Source organism: Engraulis encrasicolus, unplaced genomic scaffold (assembly GCF_034702125.1).
Source record: "Engraulis encrasicolus isolate BLACKSEA-1 unplaced genomic scaffold, IST_EnEncr_1.0 scaffold_106_np1212, whole genome shotgun sequence".
In the NCBI taxonomy this organism is placed as follows: Eukaryota; Metazoa; Chordata; class Actinopteri; order Clupeiformes; family Engraulidae; genus Engraulis; species Engraulis encrasicolus.
Window position 1 is genome coordinate 62,501 of NW_026944537.1, and position 20,000 is coordinate 82,500.

Genomic DNA, 20,000 nt, shown 5'->3' on the forward strand with positions numbered 1-20,000 from the left:
AAAAATACTGTTCAGAGTTGGAGTAGCAACAAGCAACACCGCAAGAATTTGCACTTTACTCACGACACCAGATGCTCCACAACAAGCCTCCTAAACCCAACAACTCTGTCTCATCCGTAAACCTAAGTGCCAGTTCAAATGCCCCACAGAACAGAATGCAATTACACAGTCACCGAACACCATGCACTGACTGACCACTTGAAAGTTATTCTACTGTTGATAGGTTCAACCGGCTCCTCTGAGACGTGCACATCTTGTATCGAATGCCAAATGCTGTGTGTGTGCGCGCTCTCTATGGTTGTCAGATGTATGGCGATTTCCAGCCAAAACATGCTCAAAACCCCCATGGAAAAATAACCTTGATGCACATGCAGGGCCGTCTCTATAGAATGGGCTGAACGGGCTGCAGCCCCGGGCATCACCGCTAGGGGGGGCCTCCGGTCGCGGAATGTCAAATGACAAAAAATAATAGAAGAAAAAAAAAAGAAAACGAGCGAAAATGTCGAGCCATAGGAAACAGGAGAGCGGAGCAAAGAAACGAAAATTAGTAGAAATAAAAAAGGAAAGAGCCAAAGAATTAACTTATTACAGAAAACACCCAAATTAACCAACCTGTGGAGTAGTCAGCCTGCTGTAGCGGCTACCACCAGCAAAGATTTTTTCGGTAGGCTACACAGTTCTGGTCCTCCTTGCGCAACTCTCGAGCAGCATGTGGCTCGCCTTTGCAGCTCGCAAGGTTAGTCTATTGTACGGTCAGCATGAAAAGGGTAGGTCTACTGTTGTGCTGGCTGTCTATCAGCTGTCAATAACGCCACGCGGACTTACTAAAGCCCTGATCAAAAAGCGAACCGCGAGATATTACATTCCTCACGCAACCTTTTGGTATCTACATACTTGGCGTGGCGCGTGCATAGTAGGCTGCATCAACATGGTGGCTATGATTTCGCGACATCGGCAACTTCGTCAGCATTTAAGATAGTGTTAGTCATGTCAACGTTATTGTTTTGAAAGATGTAATTGCTGTCAATGCCAACAGACAGTCAATTAGTTTCTAGTCGCTGAAACACCTTAAAAATAGCGACAGATAAGAGAGAAGGTGGGAGTCTTTGACAGTGAGAGAAGGCGGGACATATCTCACAGACGCACGCCTATGGCAAGCCGTTTTAACATATAGTTTTTTTAAGTGACACGTTTTTTTTTCTTGTAGGCCCATGTAGACCATCCTAATTTGAGTTTATAATTTCTAATATATCAGTTTCAGTAGCCTACAATCTTAAATAGCCCTAGTGTAATATTGTATGCAATAATTTGTTTCATTAGTAGGCCTACATTGGATAGGCATATAGCCTACTACATTTAGACTGATAGGTTGGCAAATAGCCTACATTTCCATTGTGGAATATTATATTAGACCTACATAGGTTATCTACACAGTACATATGCAAATTATTATTAATTATATTATTTTATTAATTTAAAATTTAAATTATTTTTTTTATTATTTATTTTATTTATGATTTATTATTATTTTTGGGTTTCGCGCGCTATGCGATTAATCGCGATTAATCACAGAAAGTCAGAACATGATATGAAGGGCCCCATCCGGGTAATTAGCCCCGGGCCTCAGAAAGTGTTAATCCGGCCCTGTGCACATGGTTGAAACAGAGCACAGAGAAGCGGCATGATGAGTATATTTAGGACCTTCATGCCATCTCATCACCATAGCTTATTGCCATAATAGCAAGAGCTAACAAGCAGCTAAAAACAAAGCTAGCTGCACAAAACGTTACAGACGGGCGAGATGATTAATCTCGTGAACAATTCTGAGCAATCTGATTGGTCAAGCATTCAGTTTTTTTCAAACACTCCAGAAATTTTAGGCTGCCAGGTCAAGTTGGCAGCCATGGCACCAACCATTAGCAACGAGAGACGTGTAGTACTTTGTTTCACCAGATGGTTACCCAATGGGAGGGGGTGGGGCGCTATTTCCCCAGCTGGAAAATACTCACAGAGAAAACGAGAGTGGAAGGGAATATTAAAGTAGGAGACTCGATAGACAGAATGTTTTAATGATTAATGTATATGAAAGCTATTGTTGGGGGAATAAGGGGATGCCTGTCCTCCCATGGCATCTGCGACGACACGCCACTGATCACGCACCCCTCTTTAGAGCTGAAACGACCCCTTACGGCGCTGAACGTATATTTCTCCCAGGCTGAGTTGTCCGTAACCTGCCGATACCCCCCGCTGACAGTACTTGTCCTGCAACTGAAGAAGGAGTCTAAAAAGACCTTGACTCCAATGGCTTTTCAATTCAGCGATTCAATACAAAGTCAAAAACTTCTGTCGCTGGGATCGCTTGAGTCGCATTTGCTGTGTTTGTGCCTTTAGACACCTTCTAAGAAACTCACCTACTCTAAAACACCACACAGTTAACTGAAATACTGAGGAAAGATGGAAGATACAATAGGTCATCAAGTGAAGAGAAAATCCTAAGTGCTCAGGGAATTGTTCAGAAAAAATCTTGAAGGTGCTCTTTGGTGTTGGGGAAAAAACAATATCTTGTCAAAAAAGGGAGTCCAAGGCACTCTTCTTGAGCAAAAATATTTAAAAGCCTTTATTTAAACATGCTATTAAGTTTAAAAACATGATGGCAGAGACCCACATGTATCGGCCAAAGCCTTCTTCAGGGTACTGCTAAAACGGGGTTTCCTAATGATATACACCTGCCCAGCACAGGTAATGAGTCCACATGAACCATTTCCCAGGTAAAAAATTACATGCAAGAGCCACTAGGTGTCAAAATCCAGTAAATGGCGAGAGAGAGAGAGAGAGAGAGAGAGAGAGAGAGAGAGAGAGAGAGAGAGGAGAGAGAGAGTAGAGAGAGGAGAGAGAGAGTAGAGAGAGGAGAGAGAGAGAGAGAGAGAGAGAGAGAGAGAGAGAGAGAGAGAGAAAGAGAGAGAGAAACAAATAATAATAATACATGCAAGAGCCACTAGATGGCCATACAGGTGTCACAAACTAGTGAATGGCCAGGTAGAGGGGAAACATATATACACAAACAAAAGATACATGAAGAGCCACTAGGTGGCAAGAGGCTTGGATAAGGACAGCTACCAATACTAGAAAACCACTTATAAACGGAAAAGTAATTACAAAAAAGGACTAAAATCAATTTCTTCATTCAATCCTGGGTATGTCATGGCCTGCATTCAATAAAGGCTTTTTAATATTTTTCCACAAGAAGAGTGCCTTGGACTGCCTTTTTTGACATACAATACGTCATATTTGTGTGTGTGTGTGTGTGTGTGTGTGTGTGTGTGTGTGTGTGTGTGTGTGTGTGTGTGTGTGTGTGTGTGTGTGTCTGTGTCTGTGTCTGTGTCTGTGTCTGTGTCTGTGTGTCTGTGTCTGTGTCTGTGTCTGTGTGTTTTGTTCGTGTCGACGGTCTAGGGACACAGCGTGTGTAAAGGCTCTATATTATGCTTACATTCCTGTGTGTGTGTAGTTCGTGTCAACGGGTAAAGACACGGCGTGTGTGAAGATTCTATATGCTTATATTCCTTTGTGTGTGTGTGTGTGTGTGTGTGTGTGTGTGTGTAGTTAGTGTCGACGGATAAGAACATGGCGTGTGTGAAGGTTCTATATGCATGTATTCCTGTGTGTGTGTGTGTGTGTGTGTGTAGTTCGTGTCAACGGGTAAAGACACGGCGTGTGTGAAGATTCTATATGCTTATATTCCTTTGTGTGTGTGTGTGTGTGTGTGTGTGTGTGTGTAGTTCGTGTCGACGGGTAAGGACACGGCGTGTGTGAAGGTTCTGCGGGACATCGAGCCGGGCGAGGAGATCTCCTGTTACTATGGCGACGGCTTTTTCGGGGACAACAACGAGTTTTGCGAATGCCACACCTGCGAAAGGTAACTTCCCTGACCTGCTACGAGTCATCAAGTAATTCCATTACCACACACCTGTGGAAAATACTCAATTACCACACACCTGTGGAAAGTGATTCCCTGTGTGTGTGTGTGTGTGTGTGTGTGTGTGTGTGTGTGTGTGTGTGTGTGTGTGTGTGTGTGTGCGTGTGTGCGTGTGTGCGTGTGTGCGTGCGTGCGTGCGTGCGTGCGTGCGTGCGTGCGTGCGTGCGTGCGTGCGTGCGTGCGTGCGTGCGTGTAGGAGGGGTACGATTGCGTTCTGGGCTGTCTGAAATCTCTCCAGTGTGTGTGTTTGTGTCTGTCTGTGTATGTGTGTGTGTGTGTGTGGGGGAGAGAGAGAGAGAGAGAGTGCAGGAGGCGTACACAAGCGACACAGTCTGCACCGGGGCTGTCTGAAATCTCTACAGTGTTCATGTGTGTGTGTGTGTGTGTGTGTGTGTGTGTGTGTCTAGGAGGGGTACCGGTGCATTCCGGTCTGCATCGGCGTCTGGGTCTGGGTTGGTTGTGTCGTCTCCGGTGGCCATACTGACCTCTGTGTGTGTGTGTCTGTGTGTGTGTGTGTGTGTGTGTGTGTGTGTGTGTGTGTAGGAGGGGTACGGGTGCGTTCCGGTCTGAGTCTGGGTCTGGGCTGGCTGTGTCGTCTCCGGTGGCGAGCGGCTCCTACGCCCTGAGGGAGACCAACCTGCGGCTGAACCGCCTGAAGAGGAGGAGAGGGGAGAAGAAGAACACACACTCACACACACGCTCCGCAGACACACACTCACTCAGCTCACACACCGACACAGACGCAGAGGCCGAGACGTTCAGCGGTAAGACACACACACACACACACACACACACACACACACACACACACACACACACACACACACACACACACACACACCAAACCTTACTGATTATAAATGCATTATAAAATGGTGCAAGATACAAAACACTAAGGCAAAAGCGCTTCAAAGTCATTTTCTTATGATTTTTCATACATACTACATACATACTTATTATACACTGAGTAGTTGTTTGATTATTTTGTAACAACCGTTTTGTTGCAGTATTATGTTGTGATTGTCATGTGATTTTTGGGTCAATAATGGTTTTTTTTTTTTGGATCAGACGTCAGGTGATACAAGCACAGCTAATGCTGATAAATTGATTTGTAATTGATAATCAAGGCACTGTAATGCATAATGCTACTTAGATAAATAATCCACTAAAAACGACAACAAAAAGTTTAATCCGTACACTAGTGGCATTAGCTGTGGTTTCCCCACCCTGACGTAAGCTTCTACTAGAACGTCATTGACCGTATTACTATGCTATATGTAGCACTGTCCTGTCTGGTCTGATAGCCATGTGTAAATCGGACGCAAACACATACCATTCCAAACGAAGATTCTACTTGTGTTGTGTAATTTACATTCTTGCGTCTAAATTGATAGCGAGACTCTGGCGCTTTTGGGTTAGGAGCTTTATTGCATTAATTCCACCCCCATTTGCCCAGTTATTGGCTAGATATTAGGGAGTCGGACTTGCAGCCCGAGGGTTGTGGGTTCGATTCCTGATGTTGCCAGGTGGGGTGGGGTGGGTGGCAGTGAATGGCAAACGCTCTCCCCCATCCTCCATTACTGAGGTGCCCCAAGATTGGTACCACACACACACACATTGAGATACCCTGAGCATGGTACTCTATTGTCCCCCGTCCTCCATGACTGAGATATCCTCATCATGGTTCCACACACACATTAGCCTGGGAACTTCAGCCCAGGGCTAGAGTTCCTGGTGCGTTTATATTGCAGGCCAACTGAAAATTGTAATGAGAATGGTAGCCGTGGTAACCCATTCATAAATGACCTGTAAGCACCAAGGCTAACTGGTGGCCCTGTCAGTTGAGGAGGGCTTGTTACCTAGAGACAACAGTTCTTGGTTTGGCTCAGTTCTGGCCTAGCCCAGGCAGTATAAATGGGTATAGGGGCTGGGCTTAAGTTCCTGGGCCAATGGCATGGTACCATTAGCGACACTCTCACACACACATTGAGGTACCTTGGGTACCATAGTCCCGCTGCATGCGCTACTCCCTTGGGGAGCTTGCTGGTGCAGCTTTTGTACTTGTTAGGGAGGTGGTTTGAAGATCAGAGAGGTTGTAGGTTTGAAGCCCGCCCTTGCCTACTCCTACACCTCCATCTATGGCTGAGGTGTCCTTGAGCAAGGCACCGAACCCCACACTGCTCCAGGGACTGTAACCAATACCCTGTACCAAGGCACCGAACCCCACACTGCTCCAGGGACTGTAACCAATACCCTGTACCAAGGCACCGAACCCCACATGGCTCCAGGGACTGTAACCAATACCCTGTACCAAGGCACCGAACCCCACATGGCTCCAGGGACTGTAACCAATACCCTGCAAAATAAATGTGTGAGTTGCTCTGGATGAAAGCATCAGCTAAGTTTATTCTAATGTATTGTACGGTGTGCTGTGCTGTGTTATGCCGAAATGACAAAAACGTGTTTTTCGCTTTTAATGTCAATTCACTTCACTTTCGTTCCTCAGCAGTTCCACTAAAGCATTTCCCCGACGCCAAGCTGGGCCGAACACGCAGCTCAAGAAGAACCCACAGCCAGAACTCTCTGGCCCGGCACAACCCAACTAGAACGAGCCAGAACTCTCAGACACGGCAAAGGCATACCAGAGCCAACCAGAACGTTCTGATCAGGCGCAACCCAAATAGAAACAACCAGAACTCTTTGGCCCGGCACACACATACCAGAACCAACCAGATTGGCCAGCCACAAACACGCACACCCTCACACAAGGATGCGCACACGCAAACACACACGCACCAACCAGACCGCTGCGGCGGAATCAAGCAGGAGGTCAAGGTCGAGCAGGAGGTGAAGGTCGAATCAGAGGTCAAGGTCAAGTCTGAGGTGAAGGTCATGGCGGAGCAGATAGCAGGAGAGGAGGATATGGACATCAAAACGGAGCTCTCGGACGTGGAAGAGTACCAGGCACTCGTCAGATCCACTCAGCCTTCTCTAACCAATCACGGCCTGAGCTCTACTACTCTAACCAATCAGAGACTGAGCACGCCTACTGTAACCAATGGCAACCAAACCCCTCCCACTCTGGAAGCCAATCAGAGCGCAGCTCTCTTGGAGATCAGCCTCCGCAGATCCATGGAGATGCTCCGGCAGGAAGAGGAGGAGTTTACCCACCGCCCTCAGCAGCCAAAGGCCTTCCCCCGTGTGGCTTCATGTCCCGCCCCTTCCCCTCGCCCCAGCCAACAATCAAGGAGTACCACTGTAGCTACAACGAATACAGGAGAAGAGAGGAGGAAAAGAAGAGAAGAGAGGAGGAGGAGGAGGAGAAGAAGACGTCACCGCATAACTGCAGACTGTCTCTCCGAACCCTGCCTGGTCACGCCCACTCTGCTGGCCAACCCCAACGCGCTAGCGGAGACGGACGCTCTGTTGGACTCCTGGCTGGCCCGACAGAAAGAGAAGTCACGCGAGAGGCAGAGGCGCAAACAGACTTTGGGGAGTTACGACGTCTCCGTGGTGGAGAAGGGTGGAGGCGGCTTGCCTTTACTCAAGCTGTCCCGCCACAGGTCTGTTGAAAAGAGGAAGAGAGGAGAGGAGGAGGAGGAGGGAGAGGGGGAGAAGGAGGAGGAGAAGGAGGAGTGTAATCACAACCCGCCGCCGCCGCCAGTGAGTTATGACTCCGTTATGGTGGAGAAGTGTGGAGGTGGCCTGCCTGTACTGAAGCTCTGCCGCCGTAGCTAGAACAACACCAGCCAATCACAACGCTCTCTGGAGATCACATGACCCCACCACACCTGCCTGACCTGGTCCAATCACAAGCCTCCTCCCAAAACATCTACCAACCAATCACAACCATCTCTCTGGATGTCACATGACCCCCATACCCCATCCCTGTCATACTAACACTGTCCAATCAGGGGCTTCTCTTTGGAGGGCTAAATATCTCGCTGCCTATCATATCTCTCTCTCTCTTTAGGGGTCACATGACCCTCACATCTGACTTGGTCCAATCAGAAACCTTTCACTGTGAATAGTCCTGCCTATATGGTGGTGCTGGTGTACCAAAGGTTATGTTACGTTAAGCTAGGTTACACTGTTAAGGAGGGTCACATAACGTTAGGTTACGTTACGTTAGGTTACGTTACGGTTAGGTTACGTTACGGTTAGGTCAGGTCAAGTCAGGTCAGGTTATGTTTCTGTAAGTTAGGTTAAGATAAGGACTTGTCCTGTTCAGACCCTTCAAGGGACATTCTGTCATACCTGGAAAAATGCTCATTTTACACCTCCCTCGAAGTAATTGGGTTTTTTCTCTCTCCTGTTTCTCCAATCTTTCTCTGAGTCCGGTAATGTAGTGGCTTCTTACAGTCACCGACGCCGTGAGGTGGTTTTAATAATTCTTCGATAGTTTATTTCCTTGTCACAAATAAAAATGTTTCTCAAATAATAAAGCTCTTCAACAAAACATTCACCATCATTAAACTAACAAAAATAAATTAAAACCTTTGTGCCTGCTGGCGTCTCTAAGATTCGAAGTTCCAAGTTTCCAAGTTCCAAGTGTGCTCAAGCATTCACGGTACACACACTCTCCCACACACTGACTAATTATACAGGTGCGCATCAATTCATTGCACCGGGTCCAATTAGGCCACTCAAATTACGAATTCTAACACAGTATTCTATATTTTTGCCAGCAGGTGTCACCAAACAAAAAAAGTAAAAAATGGCTCCTACAGGTAATGTTGCGTGTCTTTCATGTGTTATTGTAAATACCAAATGCCAACATGACTACACAAACAAACACTCTACCATGTGGTAAAAAGAGAGAAGTCAACCCGACGCTCAGGTGTGTGGTATACCCTACCATGTGGTAAAGAGAGAAGTCAACCCGACGCTCAGGTGTGTGGTGTTTTCCCCTGGGCCCACTTGTGGAATATTTTCATGCACAAGTTGCCCAGGTGAGATAACCTTTGACCTTTTTAACAGGACGAAGAGATATTGTGGGTTATTTCCTTCAAAAACTGACACTCCTTGTTTTTATTATTGGCGTCGTGAATATTGTGAATGGCAGTGTAAAACGCTAATGCTAAAACGCACAAGCCCACCAACTATGAATCCCATAAATTGGTCCAGTCCACAACTCCACATCAATGATACATGCTAGTTTGGAGGTACAGGTTGCCTCACCAGACTCAGAGGACTGCTGGAAGAACAGGAGAAATGTAGAACTCAATTGTATTCATATTTTTTATAACTATATTTAATTGAGCTTATTTCCAAATGGTTTGAGCCCCTTTTGAGTTGAGACTTGAGACACATTGTACCCTTCTCCTCTGAAGACCAGAGGGGTTCACTAAAGCCTGGCTCAAACTACACGACTATCGCGCCGATTCTCGGCTGAAAACCCCCCTTACGACAATCGCTGGAACGTTACTCCCCAGGACCATCGCAAGCGATTGTCGGGAAAGATTTCCTCGTCGTGAGCGACGTTCTATAGAACTTTGGCAGCTCAAAGAGTCGCCGATCGCAAATCGTAGAAATCAAACAGTGTTTGATATTTGCGACTGGAAATAGAACGTCGGGCATTGTCTCGGTGGCTGCGAGCAGCGACAAGATTGACAGTTGCGATTCTCTTCTAGTGTGCGGTGCACCCCGACGCCAAAATCGGACACACAATCGCTAGTCGTGTAGTTTGAGCCTGGCTTAAGAAGCCGGTTCGGGAGTAAACCCGGTTAAGTTAAGAGGTTAAGTCACCTAATAGAAGAGCCTGGAGTCCTCAAATGAGATTACCTCTTAACTTAACCTGGTTTACTCCTTTACCAGCTTCTTAGTAGTGTTGGACCGATACACTTTTTTGGCCTCGATACCAATACCCGATGCCTGGCTGTGCAGTATCGGCCCATACCGATACCGATACCACTCTATTTGTATGAAGGGCTGCATTGCATACTACTTGGATGTAAAATCATTGCATGGCTTTTTTCAGGCTGCTGCCTACCTTTGTGAAACAGGAAAAAGACTAATACAAAGTGAATCCAGCAAAACTTTTTATACTTTTTAAATATCTCTATGAAATTACTCATTTCAAGGTTGTTTAAGTGTCATACAATCACCTGTAAATGGTATCGGTGCCCTATTTGTTGGTACTCGCCGATACCACCATCCACCGATATACTGGTATCGGTATTGGTGCAACACTACTTCTTAGACCTCAGGATGAAAATAAGACTACCCCCTTTTTGCATGTTCATTTTTTTATGGGGAAAAAACGTGTGCATGAGTGTGTACGTGCGTGTGTGCGCTTTGGCGCGTGCGTGTGTTACAGTGCCAATTGGTACAGATGTGCGTGCTTGTGTATGAAAGATGAAAAGTAGTATGTGGCCAAAACGCATTCAGTAAACACACACACTATTGTGGGTGTACTGTAACAGCCTTCAGTGAGAATGCAATGCTGATGACTGTGTGTGTGTGTGTGTGCGTGTGTGTGTGTGTGTGTGCGTGTGTGTGTGTGTGTGTGTGTAGGTGTAGGTGGAGGTGGATCTTCAGAGAGGTCAGCTGAGAGCAGGGACCATGTCAGAGAGCCACCCCCCAGTCTCCCCTGCCATTTCAGTAACACCCACACCCCCACCCCATACTAAAACAACAGCGCCAATACCAGCTTACATGATCTGTAACCCCCCCACCGCATCTCCCAAGTCACATCAGTAACCCCCCCCCATTGTATGAACAACTCCAATACCAGCTGACATGATGAATGTATATGCATAGTCATGTATGGACCAATTATTTTATCTGACCTCATCTTTACCTGATTCCAATACATCAACAGTGATGGGCAACCCTGATTGAGAAGCTTCCATCTAGTGCCACCTATTCCAAAGGACCTGGTTTTACCTGTCCAATCCAGTGCCCCCTATTCGAAATAGCGATATAGAGATGAATAGAGATGCACCGGATCCTGATTTTTAGGATCCTGCCGGACACCGGATCCACTGCTAAAGATCCTGCCGTATCCTACGAAAGGGTTAAAACATTATAGCCTACTCGCACACGTGGGCCCTTTTTATTACGTTGGCTCAAATTTTTTTTAAGACTCATTAGCTTACTGCCACACTGCCTGCAACGACCGCTTCCAAGGGGCTTTCACTCCATGCAGCGATGGGGGTTGTGAAAGACTGACTGAAAAGCCTAGGCTACGTAAAACTAGAGATGCACCAGATCCTGATTTTTAGGTAACTGCCGGATACCGGATTTACTGTTTAAGATCCTGCCGGACCCGGATCCTGTGAAAAACCCTATTATCCTGCCGGATCCGGTGCATCTCTAATTCGAAAGGACCTGGTTTTGCAGGTGATTGCCTAATTGGACACATAAAGTTGTGATGCGCACATCCAAAATGCAGGTGCAGGACAAAAAAGGTCAAAACTATGAGCAAAAAGATTAAAGAAGTACGATTTAAGCTTGAAAAATAAAATGAAGCAACGGGAGCCGTGTGCGGACATTCATCTTTTTGCTAATTGGACACGTAAAACCAGCTCATGTGGAATATGTGGCAGTGGATTATAGCTTCTGAATCCAGGTGGTTCATCACTGCACACTAGGGATGCACTGATACCACTTTTTTGAAAACACAAGTATGAGTACATTAATGTGTGTACTTGCCGATACCGAGTACCAAAACGATACCTTATACCACCAAAATACAATAAAAATAAATGCATGGCCTTGTTTTTTTCCACCTGTGATATTTTTATTGTCCATTCCATGTAGATTTAAATGTTAGTAAATGTATGAGGTGGCACTTTTTTTCCATGCTGCTTTCAAGTCCACAGAACGTGATTTAGCATTTTTTTGTGTAATAGCAGCATCGTTCCTGGTATCGGCAAGTGCCTGACGAGTACAAGTACGAGTACAATGAGCAGTATCGAGTGCCGATACCGATACCAGTATCGGTATCGGTGCATCCCTACTGCACACCAACTGATATCAATGCACCAATCACCAATGCATCCTCTCCAATGCCAACCACATCCCAATACATCCCCCCCAACACAAATATATATGCCATAATACAATACCAATACACCACCACTTATACCAAGACACATCAACACCATGTGATACTACATCATCTGATACACCAAAACCACAACACAGTCTATGAATACATTCCCCATACAAATAGTCAAATCTTTAAGTACATTACCTTATAGAAATTCCTTCCATTCCCACACCAATACAGCACCATATATGAACACATTCCCCCATATCAGTGCCCAGGGAAGTTGACAGTTAGGGGGACTAAGGGGTCAGCTGTCCCAGGCCCCAGGAGAGAGGGGCCCAGAGTATGTACAGTATGTTTGCATGTTTTGAGTGGAGGGGGCCCTTCCAGGTGACTTTGTCCAGGGCCCAACCAAACCAGTCTGTAGTCTATCTGATACCAGTACCATACTCCATGACGATGCTCCATTTGGGATCAGTCTCCATGACGATATTCCACTCAGGATCAGTCTCCATGACGATGCTCCACTCAGGATCAGTTTCCATGACGATGCTCCACTCAGGATCAGTCTCCATGACGATACTCCATTCGGGATCAGTCTCCATGACGATACTCCACTCAGGCTTCCAGTTCTGCCCCGTTCCCCCCTACACCCGCCTTCTTTCCCCGACTGACTGCTTAGACCTGAGAGAGAGAGAGAGAGAGAGAGAGAGAGAGAGAGCCTTACTGACTACTGCAGGTGTGTGTGTAGTTCGTAAGCAGTGATGGGCAAAAGGAATTCATTAGTTACAATCCAGGGCCACATATTCCAACTGACCTGGTTTTACCTGTCCAATGCAGCCAGCTGATTGGCAGGTAATGATCACCTGGTTAAATTGGACAGGTAAGACGTCATCAGGCATATGTGACCTGGGATTGTAACTATAGTGAATAGTGTGTAGTTTATTAAGGGTGTATGCATGCGAGCGAGCCTGTGTTTAATATGGTGCTCTGTGGATGCCAGAGCAGAGCTCTGAAGAAGCACAATGATGGACAACTGTTGTTTCTGTATGACACCCAACACAAAGACAAAAAGACACACACAGAACTTACAGTTTTTAACTGCTCTGAATACTTGAAAGTTAAGATAAAGGTTTATTTGTTTACAACAAAGGTGTCCTGTGTGGTTATGTTTTGTCAATGCATGTGGTTTACAAAGTGTCTCTGTGATGATCATTTACGACAACTAGGCGATTCTATGCAGGGGCCAGGGTGGGCCACGGTGGGCTAGGGCCCCTGTAGATTTCCTTCTGGCCCCTGTTGTGGCCCCTGCAATGACAGTGACATGATACACATTTTTGTATAGTATACAGTATATTCATAACATTAAAAATAAGACTCTTTTTCCAATTAATGTGCCCCCCTGAACCCCCCCTCCTCTCTGGGTAACAACGAGACTCTGATCTAATTTTTGCTGTGGACATGCGCATCCTCTTTGATCATGGGAAATTTGAAACCAGTACAGAACGCAGATCCAAAGATATTGGGGAGATGCTGTTTCGACTTCAGATTTACTTCACCAGTGTCCTTCAACAATGAATATCTAATGACCAGTAGTTCTCTTGATATAAGTTACATGATTGCAAGCCATGATGTGTACTCTAAAAGCAGACATATTTCCTGACATCATAACAGTTAAAACCATTTTAAAATCTTTATCAATGTGTGATCTGGTCAGAAGGGTACAGTTGAGACGCTAGCCTGTAGTGCTAATTTCACAATGTAAGACCAATGTAAAGTTGCTAACGGGTACAGTCGAGTACAGTATTTTGCTATCTGCCATGCTATTAGCTCCCATGGCTCTTACCTCCCGTTGATTAGAATGGTGTCTCAACTGTACCCCACCATTTTTGGTTAGGGTACAGTTGGGACAAAAGTGCACCTTTTTTGTTTGATTAATTACAATTAAACATTAAACATCCTAGAGGTATAATTTCTTGATTATATATATGCCCACATCCTGAAAATATGTTCTGTCCACAACAACATTCTTTTTAGGACCTTTTAATAGTCGCATTTGTTTGTGGAAAGAATAAAAGTGTACCCAACTGTACTCAGTCTACCCTAGAGATAGATTAACACACAGTACGGGACACCATGGGTCCCGCTAAAGTGTTGGGACCCATGAAAGATTCAAATTTTGGGCCCCCAAAATGACAATTATGTTCTCAGCATCCTTCCAGGGGCCCTGTCAGTGCTGTCGGGCCCTTAGAATCCCAATGTGATGCACCTGCAAGCTGAGGAGTGAGTCCCAATTTACCAGATCGATGCAAGTATATCCCTCCAACTTTCAAAATCAACTTTGGCCTTAGGTGTATGTTTAGGGTCATTGTAATCATGGAAAGCCACACAACGACAATCAATGGAGTTCAATGAGAAATGGTGACATATTTGCTATTCGTAGAGCAATACATTTTTAACTTCATGATGTAATCAATTATAAAAGCCCTCGCACACCAGCAGCATGCATGCAGCTCCACATAAGAACTGTGTCCCTCCCATGTTTGACTTAGGCACCATGTATTATTTTCCAAATTCTTCACCTTTAACACCAAAGTCTCTCCCACTGTCCTGTCTCAAAAAAGCCAACCAAGAGTTTGACAGGCCTAATTCTGATTAAAAAATGAAAGCTAATGGGACTCATACTCTGAAGTCAAGATTCCAAGAGCAACCATTTTAGAACTGAGAGCATCAAAACTGTATGGTGTTGGAGATGGAGAATATGAAAAAAGACAAATGGTGCATAAAGTGAAACATGGTACAGTGACGTGCAGTGAGGGGTATGGTAGGGTAGGCAGTAAATATAGAAAATCAATATTTTTTGTGTATTTTTTAGCGCTGTATTTCTTAGATGCAATTTCCTGCATTTTAACCAAATCTGGAGAGTCACTATCAGCTAAAAACGTTTATAAAAGACTAAAAACTTTGAACAAATAGTACCCCCTTTCATGCAGATCTGAAATGTAACATGGTGTGTGTGTGTGTGTGTGTGTGTGTGTGTGTGTGTGTGTGTGTGTGTGTGTGTGTGTGTGTGTGTGTGTGTGTGTGTGTGTGTGTGTGTGTGTGTGTGTGTGTGTTTGTTTGTGTGTGTGTGTGTGTGTGTGTGAGTGTGAGTGTGAGAGAGGCCTTATGCCACAAGGTATGGCTTGGATGGCCTATTCACCTAGTATGCTGATAAGGTCTTTAATGTGCAACAAATGAGTAGGCCTATGTTTCTCTAAATACTGTAAATATAAAGTAGGCTATAATATAAAATGCCATCAGTGCTTAGCTCTAATAACTAAATAAGTAAATAGGCTAAACTATTAGACATTTGGACATTGTGTCAGTAGACCTTACATCTGAAACAATAAGTGAAAATGCATAATTTCAATTTCTTGAAAAGGCCAGCTAGACTTTTTTTTTGCCAAATTGGCAAATTGGTAGCTCAAGGACCCATAGCCTACTTTGTACACATTTAAAGACAAGTAGGCCTACATTTTACAATAATTTAGAAAGCTACAACATCACAGCATTTTGGGGGAAAAGCTTTAACTTTTGGCTTTAGCAGTTGCCTTTGCTCCTCTTCTGTTTATTCTGTTGCAAATGCCAGGGTGTTTCACATGGATGCAGGGTGGCAGTGTAGCCTACTTTGTTTAGAAGATAAAATGTCTAGTTCACCAACTGTGAATCACACCATAGCATGTGAGGGGAAACGATTTACATTTAGCAATCAACCAACCTAGGTAACAGTTCCTGCTTCATTGACGCATTTTGTGCTGGTAATCAAACACTCACAGACAAGAAGTAAAGTTGGCAAGGGGGCGGGTTGCTTGCGAACTCAACAAACATGAGCCGTGCATTCAGACAGTAAATACTGGTACATCGAGTAAACCAACGAAAACACTTCTGAGACTCATTCTTGTGCGTGATTGTATTCTCAAACACTTAAGCAACGGTGGTGCAAGGTGTTTCAAATCAAGTCAATTTTTGAGTGCGTGGGCAGCCATCCCAGTCACTCGAGCGAGCCCCACCGCCCCCACGTTCATCTCGTAGAACTACACCGTGCACTTCAAAAGAATACAGCTGCACGTCAACTTGCTAACAGGCTCCACACACCTCACGCATCGCGTATTAAGTCATCATCATAATAAATTAGGAAAATGAAGTCATGTCGTACGCTCAAAAAACAATCTCGCGTCCATACACACAGTCTATTCATGTCCACAGCACAACCAATCTTCAATGTCAACACCTCACTGACCCATCAACAAAAGGCACCACGACAAACTTGAGCATGTTCATGTTAAAAGGCTACCCACAGCATATTAATAATTAGATGAATCTTACCTTAAAGCAGAATCACAAGTATGTTTTTCATGCAAGTTAGTTCCATTAAAATCCCGGGGTGGTTGACATGATGAAGATATTTTGTCCCAGTGTATTCAAACTACTTGAAGCTGCTACCCATCTGATGTTGAATATTTCCACAATGCAGCGATTGCAAACGGCTCAGCTATTGCCTGTCATCTGAACCATCTTTCTTGCTACTTCTCTGCTTTTTTTTGCAATAAAGGCAAAACGCCAAAGACTGCATGCCATGTTTTCTGTACGGCTAGAGTTTGAACAAGCCTTGCCTTGCTAGCTGTGTTGAGAACAGCAAGCAAGGGAAGCAGAACAGACGGTTGCTAACATCACACCCGCAGAGCCACTCTTTTCTCTCATACCATTCCTGATGGAATGTACGTACTATTTTCTGCCCCTTGCGCTGATATAAATCGCGGAGGTGTTGGCCTACCTCGATTGATGGTAAGCAACTTCTGCTGGTAATCCAGCTTGCTAAAACACTTCAGATGTGCAATTGTTGACATAGCTGCCGATATTTCACTTCCAAAGTCTTCGATAGAGTGCTGAATGCAGAGTGTCTTCGCTGGGCTATTGCATAGTTATTACACCTGAATTGTAACAATTTTTCATTTTGGGCGCTGTGATTGGCTCACATACTCCCGCCACAGACTAAAGGCTCTGCTTTTAGTCCCATTGACAAGCTATGAGACAACTTAATACGCATGCGCAAACTTCTACATTGACAGCACTGAAGGCAGGCTAGGCAGAGGAAAAGCGAGCCTTACCGGGCTGCCTGGCTGGCATTCGAAAGCTCTGCTTTCACAGGCTCTGCTACCAGCCGGGACTGCGCGTTGCCACGGCAACCTGCCCAAGCCTGAGCGCTTTGCTTCGTGCGATTACTTAGGTTTTTGATCGTTGTCCTGCGTATACTGTACTTTAAACAGCTCATAATTTATGCTGAATCATGAATCATGAATGTTATTGTTGTGTATGTGAACTCTGAAGAATATTTTTTAAAACACGTGTTAGTTTTTATTTTTAAGACATTTATCCCAGGGTAGGCACTGCCTACCCTGCCTACCCTGACCGCACGTCTCTGGTACGGATACAGCTCTTATGAGGAGCTGCATGCATGCTGCTGGTGTCTGAGGGCTTTTTATCATTGATTATAAATCATGAATTTAAACATGTATTGCTCTAAGAATAGCGAATATGTTACCATCTATCATTGACCTTCATTGTATTTCATTTTGTTGCTTTCCATGATTACAATGACCCTAAACATATATCTAAGGCCAAAGTTGATTTTCCGAAGAGGTGTGAGTGAATCAGTGATTAAGTATGACACCCGATCTGCGTATTTGAAGTGTTTTGAAGTGACTTATCTGCTCATTTTCACATCATGTTCGATAGGCGACAAAACTTTTCTCTTGTGAAAATCTGTCCTGTCTGTGTTCAATAAAGTGTCAATCTTTCTTTGGTACATGAAATTTATTGTTGTACATATATTCTCATTCGGGAGGGTTGTAGCTTTCATATGAGTGACTTCTGAAGCCAAGTGATTCACTGAAAGTCAGGTTATTAGCTGTTATTCCAAACAGATGGATAGGCGACAACTCTTTTGGAGACGGGTGTCAAATACCATATCATAATATGATCAAGGTCAAATACTGCATGCTGTACTGCAAACTGTATATTTAAAATGCTTCAAACTCTTCAGTCAAAGTCTTGTCTTCATTAATCACTGTCTTGAGGATAAATGAGGTTGGCGTATAGCCTAAATTTAAGCTTATCACTGATCATAGATTGATTTTCAACATAGATACATTTTACATTTCTGATAAAAGAATACCGAGGACATGACCTCTGTGTCCCCAATGGTAGCTACGGCCATGGCAGCAGAGGACATGACCTCTGTGTCCTCAATAGCTACGGCCATGGCAGCAGAGGACATGACCTCTGTGTCCTCAATAGCTACGGCCATGGCAGCAGAGGACATGACCTCTGTGTCCTCAATGGTAGCTACGGCCATGGCAGCAGCATCCATTCCAGCTAATATGATCAATGCGGAGCGGAAGCCGAATGTCAAGCTAACTTTACTGCAGTGCTGCTCCATCGCTGTGTGTGTGTGTGTGTGTGTGTGTGTGTGTGTGTGTGTGTGTGTGTGTGTGTGTGTGTGTGTGTGTGTGTGTGTGTGTGTGTGTGTGTGTGTGTTTCATGGACATCACGGCCCATTTGGTGTTGCAGAGCACACCTGATCCCCCTGCGGAACTCACACACACACACACACACACACACACACACACACACACACACACACACACACACACACACACACACACACACACACACACACACACACACACACACACACACACACTGTGTACATTCCAATATGCTAACTTGTGTCCTCCACTTGTGCTAGTGGCCTCGCCCCACCTTCTGGCCCTTCCTCCGTGGAGAAAACAATTAAGTTTATCCACTGTCAACCAAGCCAAAACAATTTTTGGGGGGAATGTTCTTCTTTCACCACCCAGTTTGCAAATGGGAAAATGACTTTACAATTGAGGTTTTGCGAGATATTGAAATATAATGCTGTTGTCAGTGATGTCATCATGACATAGCCTACTATTTCCTGGTACGAGGCCGCAAGCAAAAGTAGAGGATGCAATGTCGCATAATATTGGAACGCACCCACACACTGTGTGAGTGTCAAGCTCACCGCATAAATACACCTACCGCGACACGAGCGAGGCGAGCGACGGAAGCAATGGATGGTATTTTCGGACTATTCGGGTTCATGCACCTCTTTTTTTCCACTTCAAGCACTGACTGCATCAATTGTTATCGTTATCAATTGTTGTATATGTGTAATTATAAGAATATTCTAAAGAAAAAAAAAACTGACAACAAAATTCAGACATATTAGAAAGCCCAAACGGCTAGTGACCGGTAAGCAAACACATTCACGTTGTCAAGCCCTGGTCTGGAGAGCAGTCTTCTGAAGTCCGTGTGTGTGTGTGTGTGTGTGTGTGTGTGTGTGTGTGTGTGTGTGTGTGTGTGTGTGTGTGTGTGTGTGTGTGTGTGTAGAGACTAAAGTAACTTTTATTAATCCCGAAAGAAATTAAGAAGTTGAGTGTGTGTGAGCCCAAGAGGCAATGTTGTGGGCCTGCTTCGTTTGTGTGTGTGTGTGTGTGTGTGTGCACGCTCGTGCGCTTGTGTGTGTGTTCGCGCATGCGTGTGTGCGCTCGCGCGTGTGTGTGCGCGCTCACGTGTATTATGTGTGTGCGTGTGTGTGTGTGTGTGCACGCTCGTGCGCTTGTGTGTGTGTTCGCGTATGTGTGTGCGCGTGCTCACATGTATGTGTGTGTGTGTGTGTGTAAACCCAAGGGGCAGGCCTGAGAGCCCCATTGTGTCTGCCGTGTAGTATAGCACTCATCTCCTGGACGCAGTCTCAACATGTTTCAAGCCCTCAGTGTGTGTGTGTGTGTCTATGATGTCTCATATGGTTATCGAGGGAGTGTGTGTGTGTGTGTGTATGTGTGTGTGTGTGTGTGTGTGTGTGTGTGTGTGTGTGTGGATGATGTCTCACGTCATGATTATCGAGGGAGGTGTGTGTGTGTGTGTCTATGATGTCTTATATGGTTATCGAGGGAGTGTGTGTGT

General features: G+C 45.0%; 2 protein-coding genes across 2 annotated transcripts in view; both read left to right on the forward strand.

Moving 5' to 3' along the window:
- Nucleotides 1–6,579, forward strand: part of LOC134442010 (histone-lysine N-methyltransferase KMT5B-like) — an 18,699-nt gene extending 12,120 nt beyond the window's left edge. The window contains exons 8-11 of the mRNA XM_063192372.1: nt 3,777–3,913; nt 4,517–4,737; nt 6,042–6,114; nt 6,480–6,579. Of these exons, the coding sequence (XP_063048442.1) occupies nt 3,777–3,913; nt 4,517–4,737; nt 6,042–6,114; nt 6,480–6,579 (531 nt within the window). The remainder of the gene's footprint in view (nt 1–3,776; nt 3,914–4,516; nt 4,738–6,041; nt 6,115–6,479) is intronic.
- A 286-nt stretch (nt 6,580–6,865) lies between these two features.
- LOC134442011 (tumor protein p53-inducible protein 11-like) overlaps nt 6,866–20,000 on the forward strand; it is a 73,187-nt gene continuing 60,052 nt past the window's right edge. The window contains exons 1-2 of the mRNA XM_063192374.1: nt 6,866–7,223; nt 18,219–18,352. Of these exons, the coding sequence (XP_063048444.1) occupies nt 6,866–7,223; nt 18,219–18,352 (492 nt within the window). The remainder of the gene's footprint in view (nt 7,224–18,218; nt 18,353–20,000) is intronic.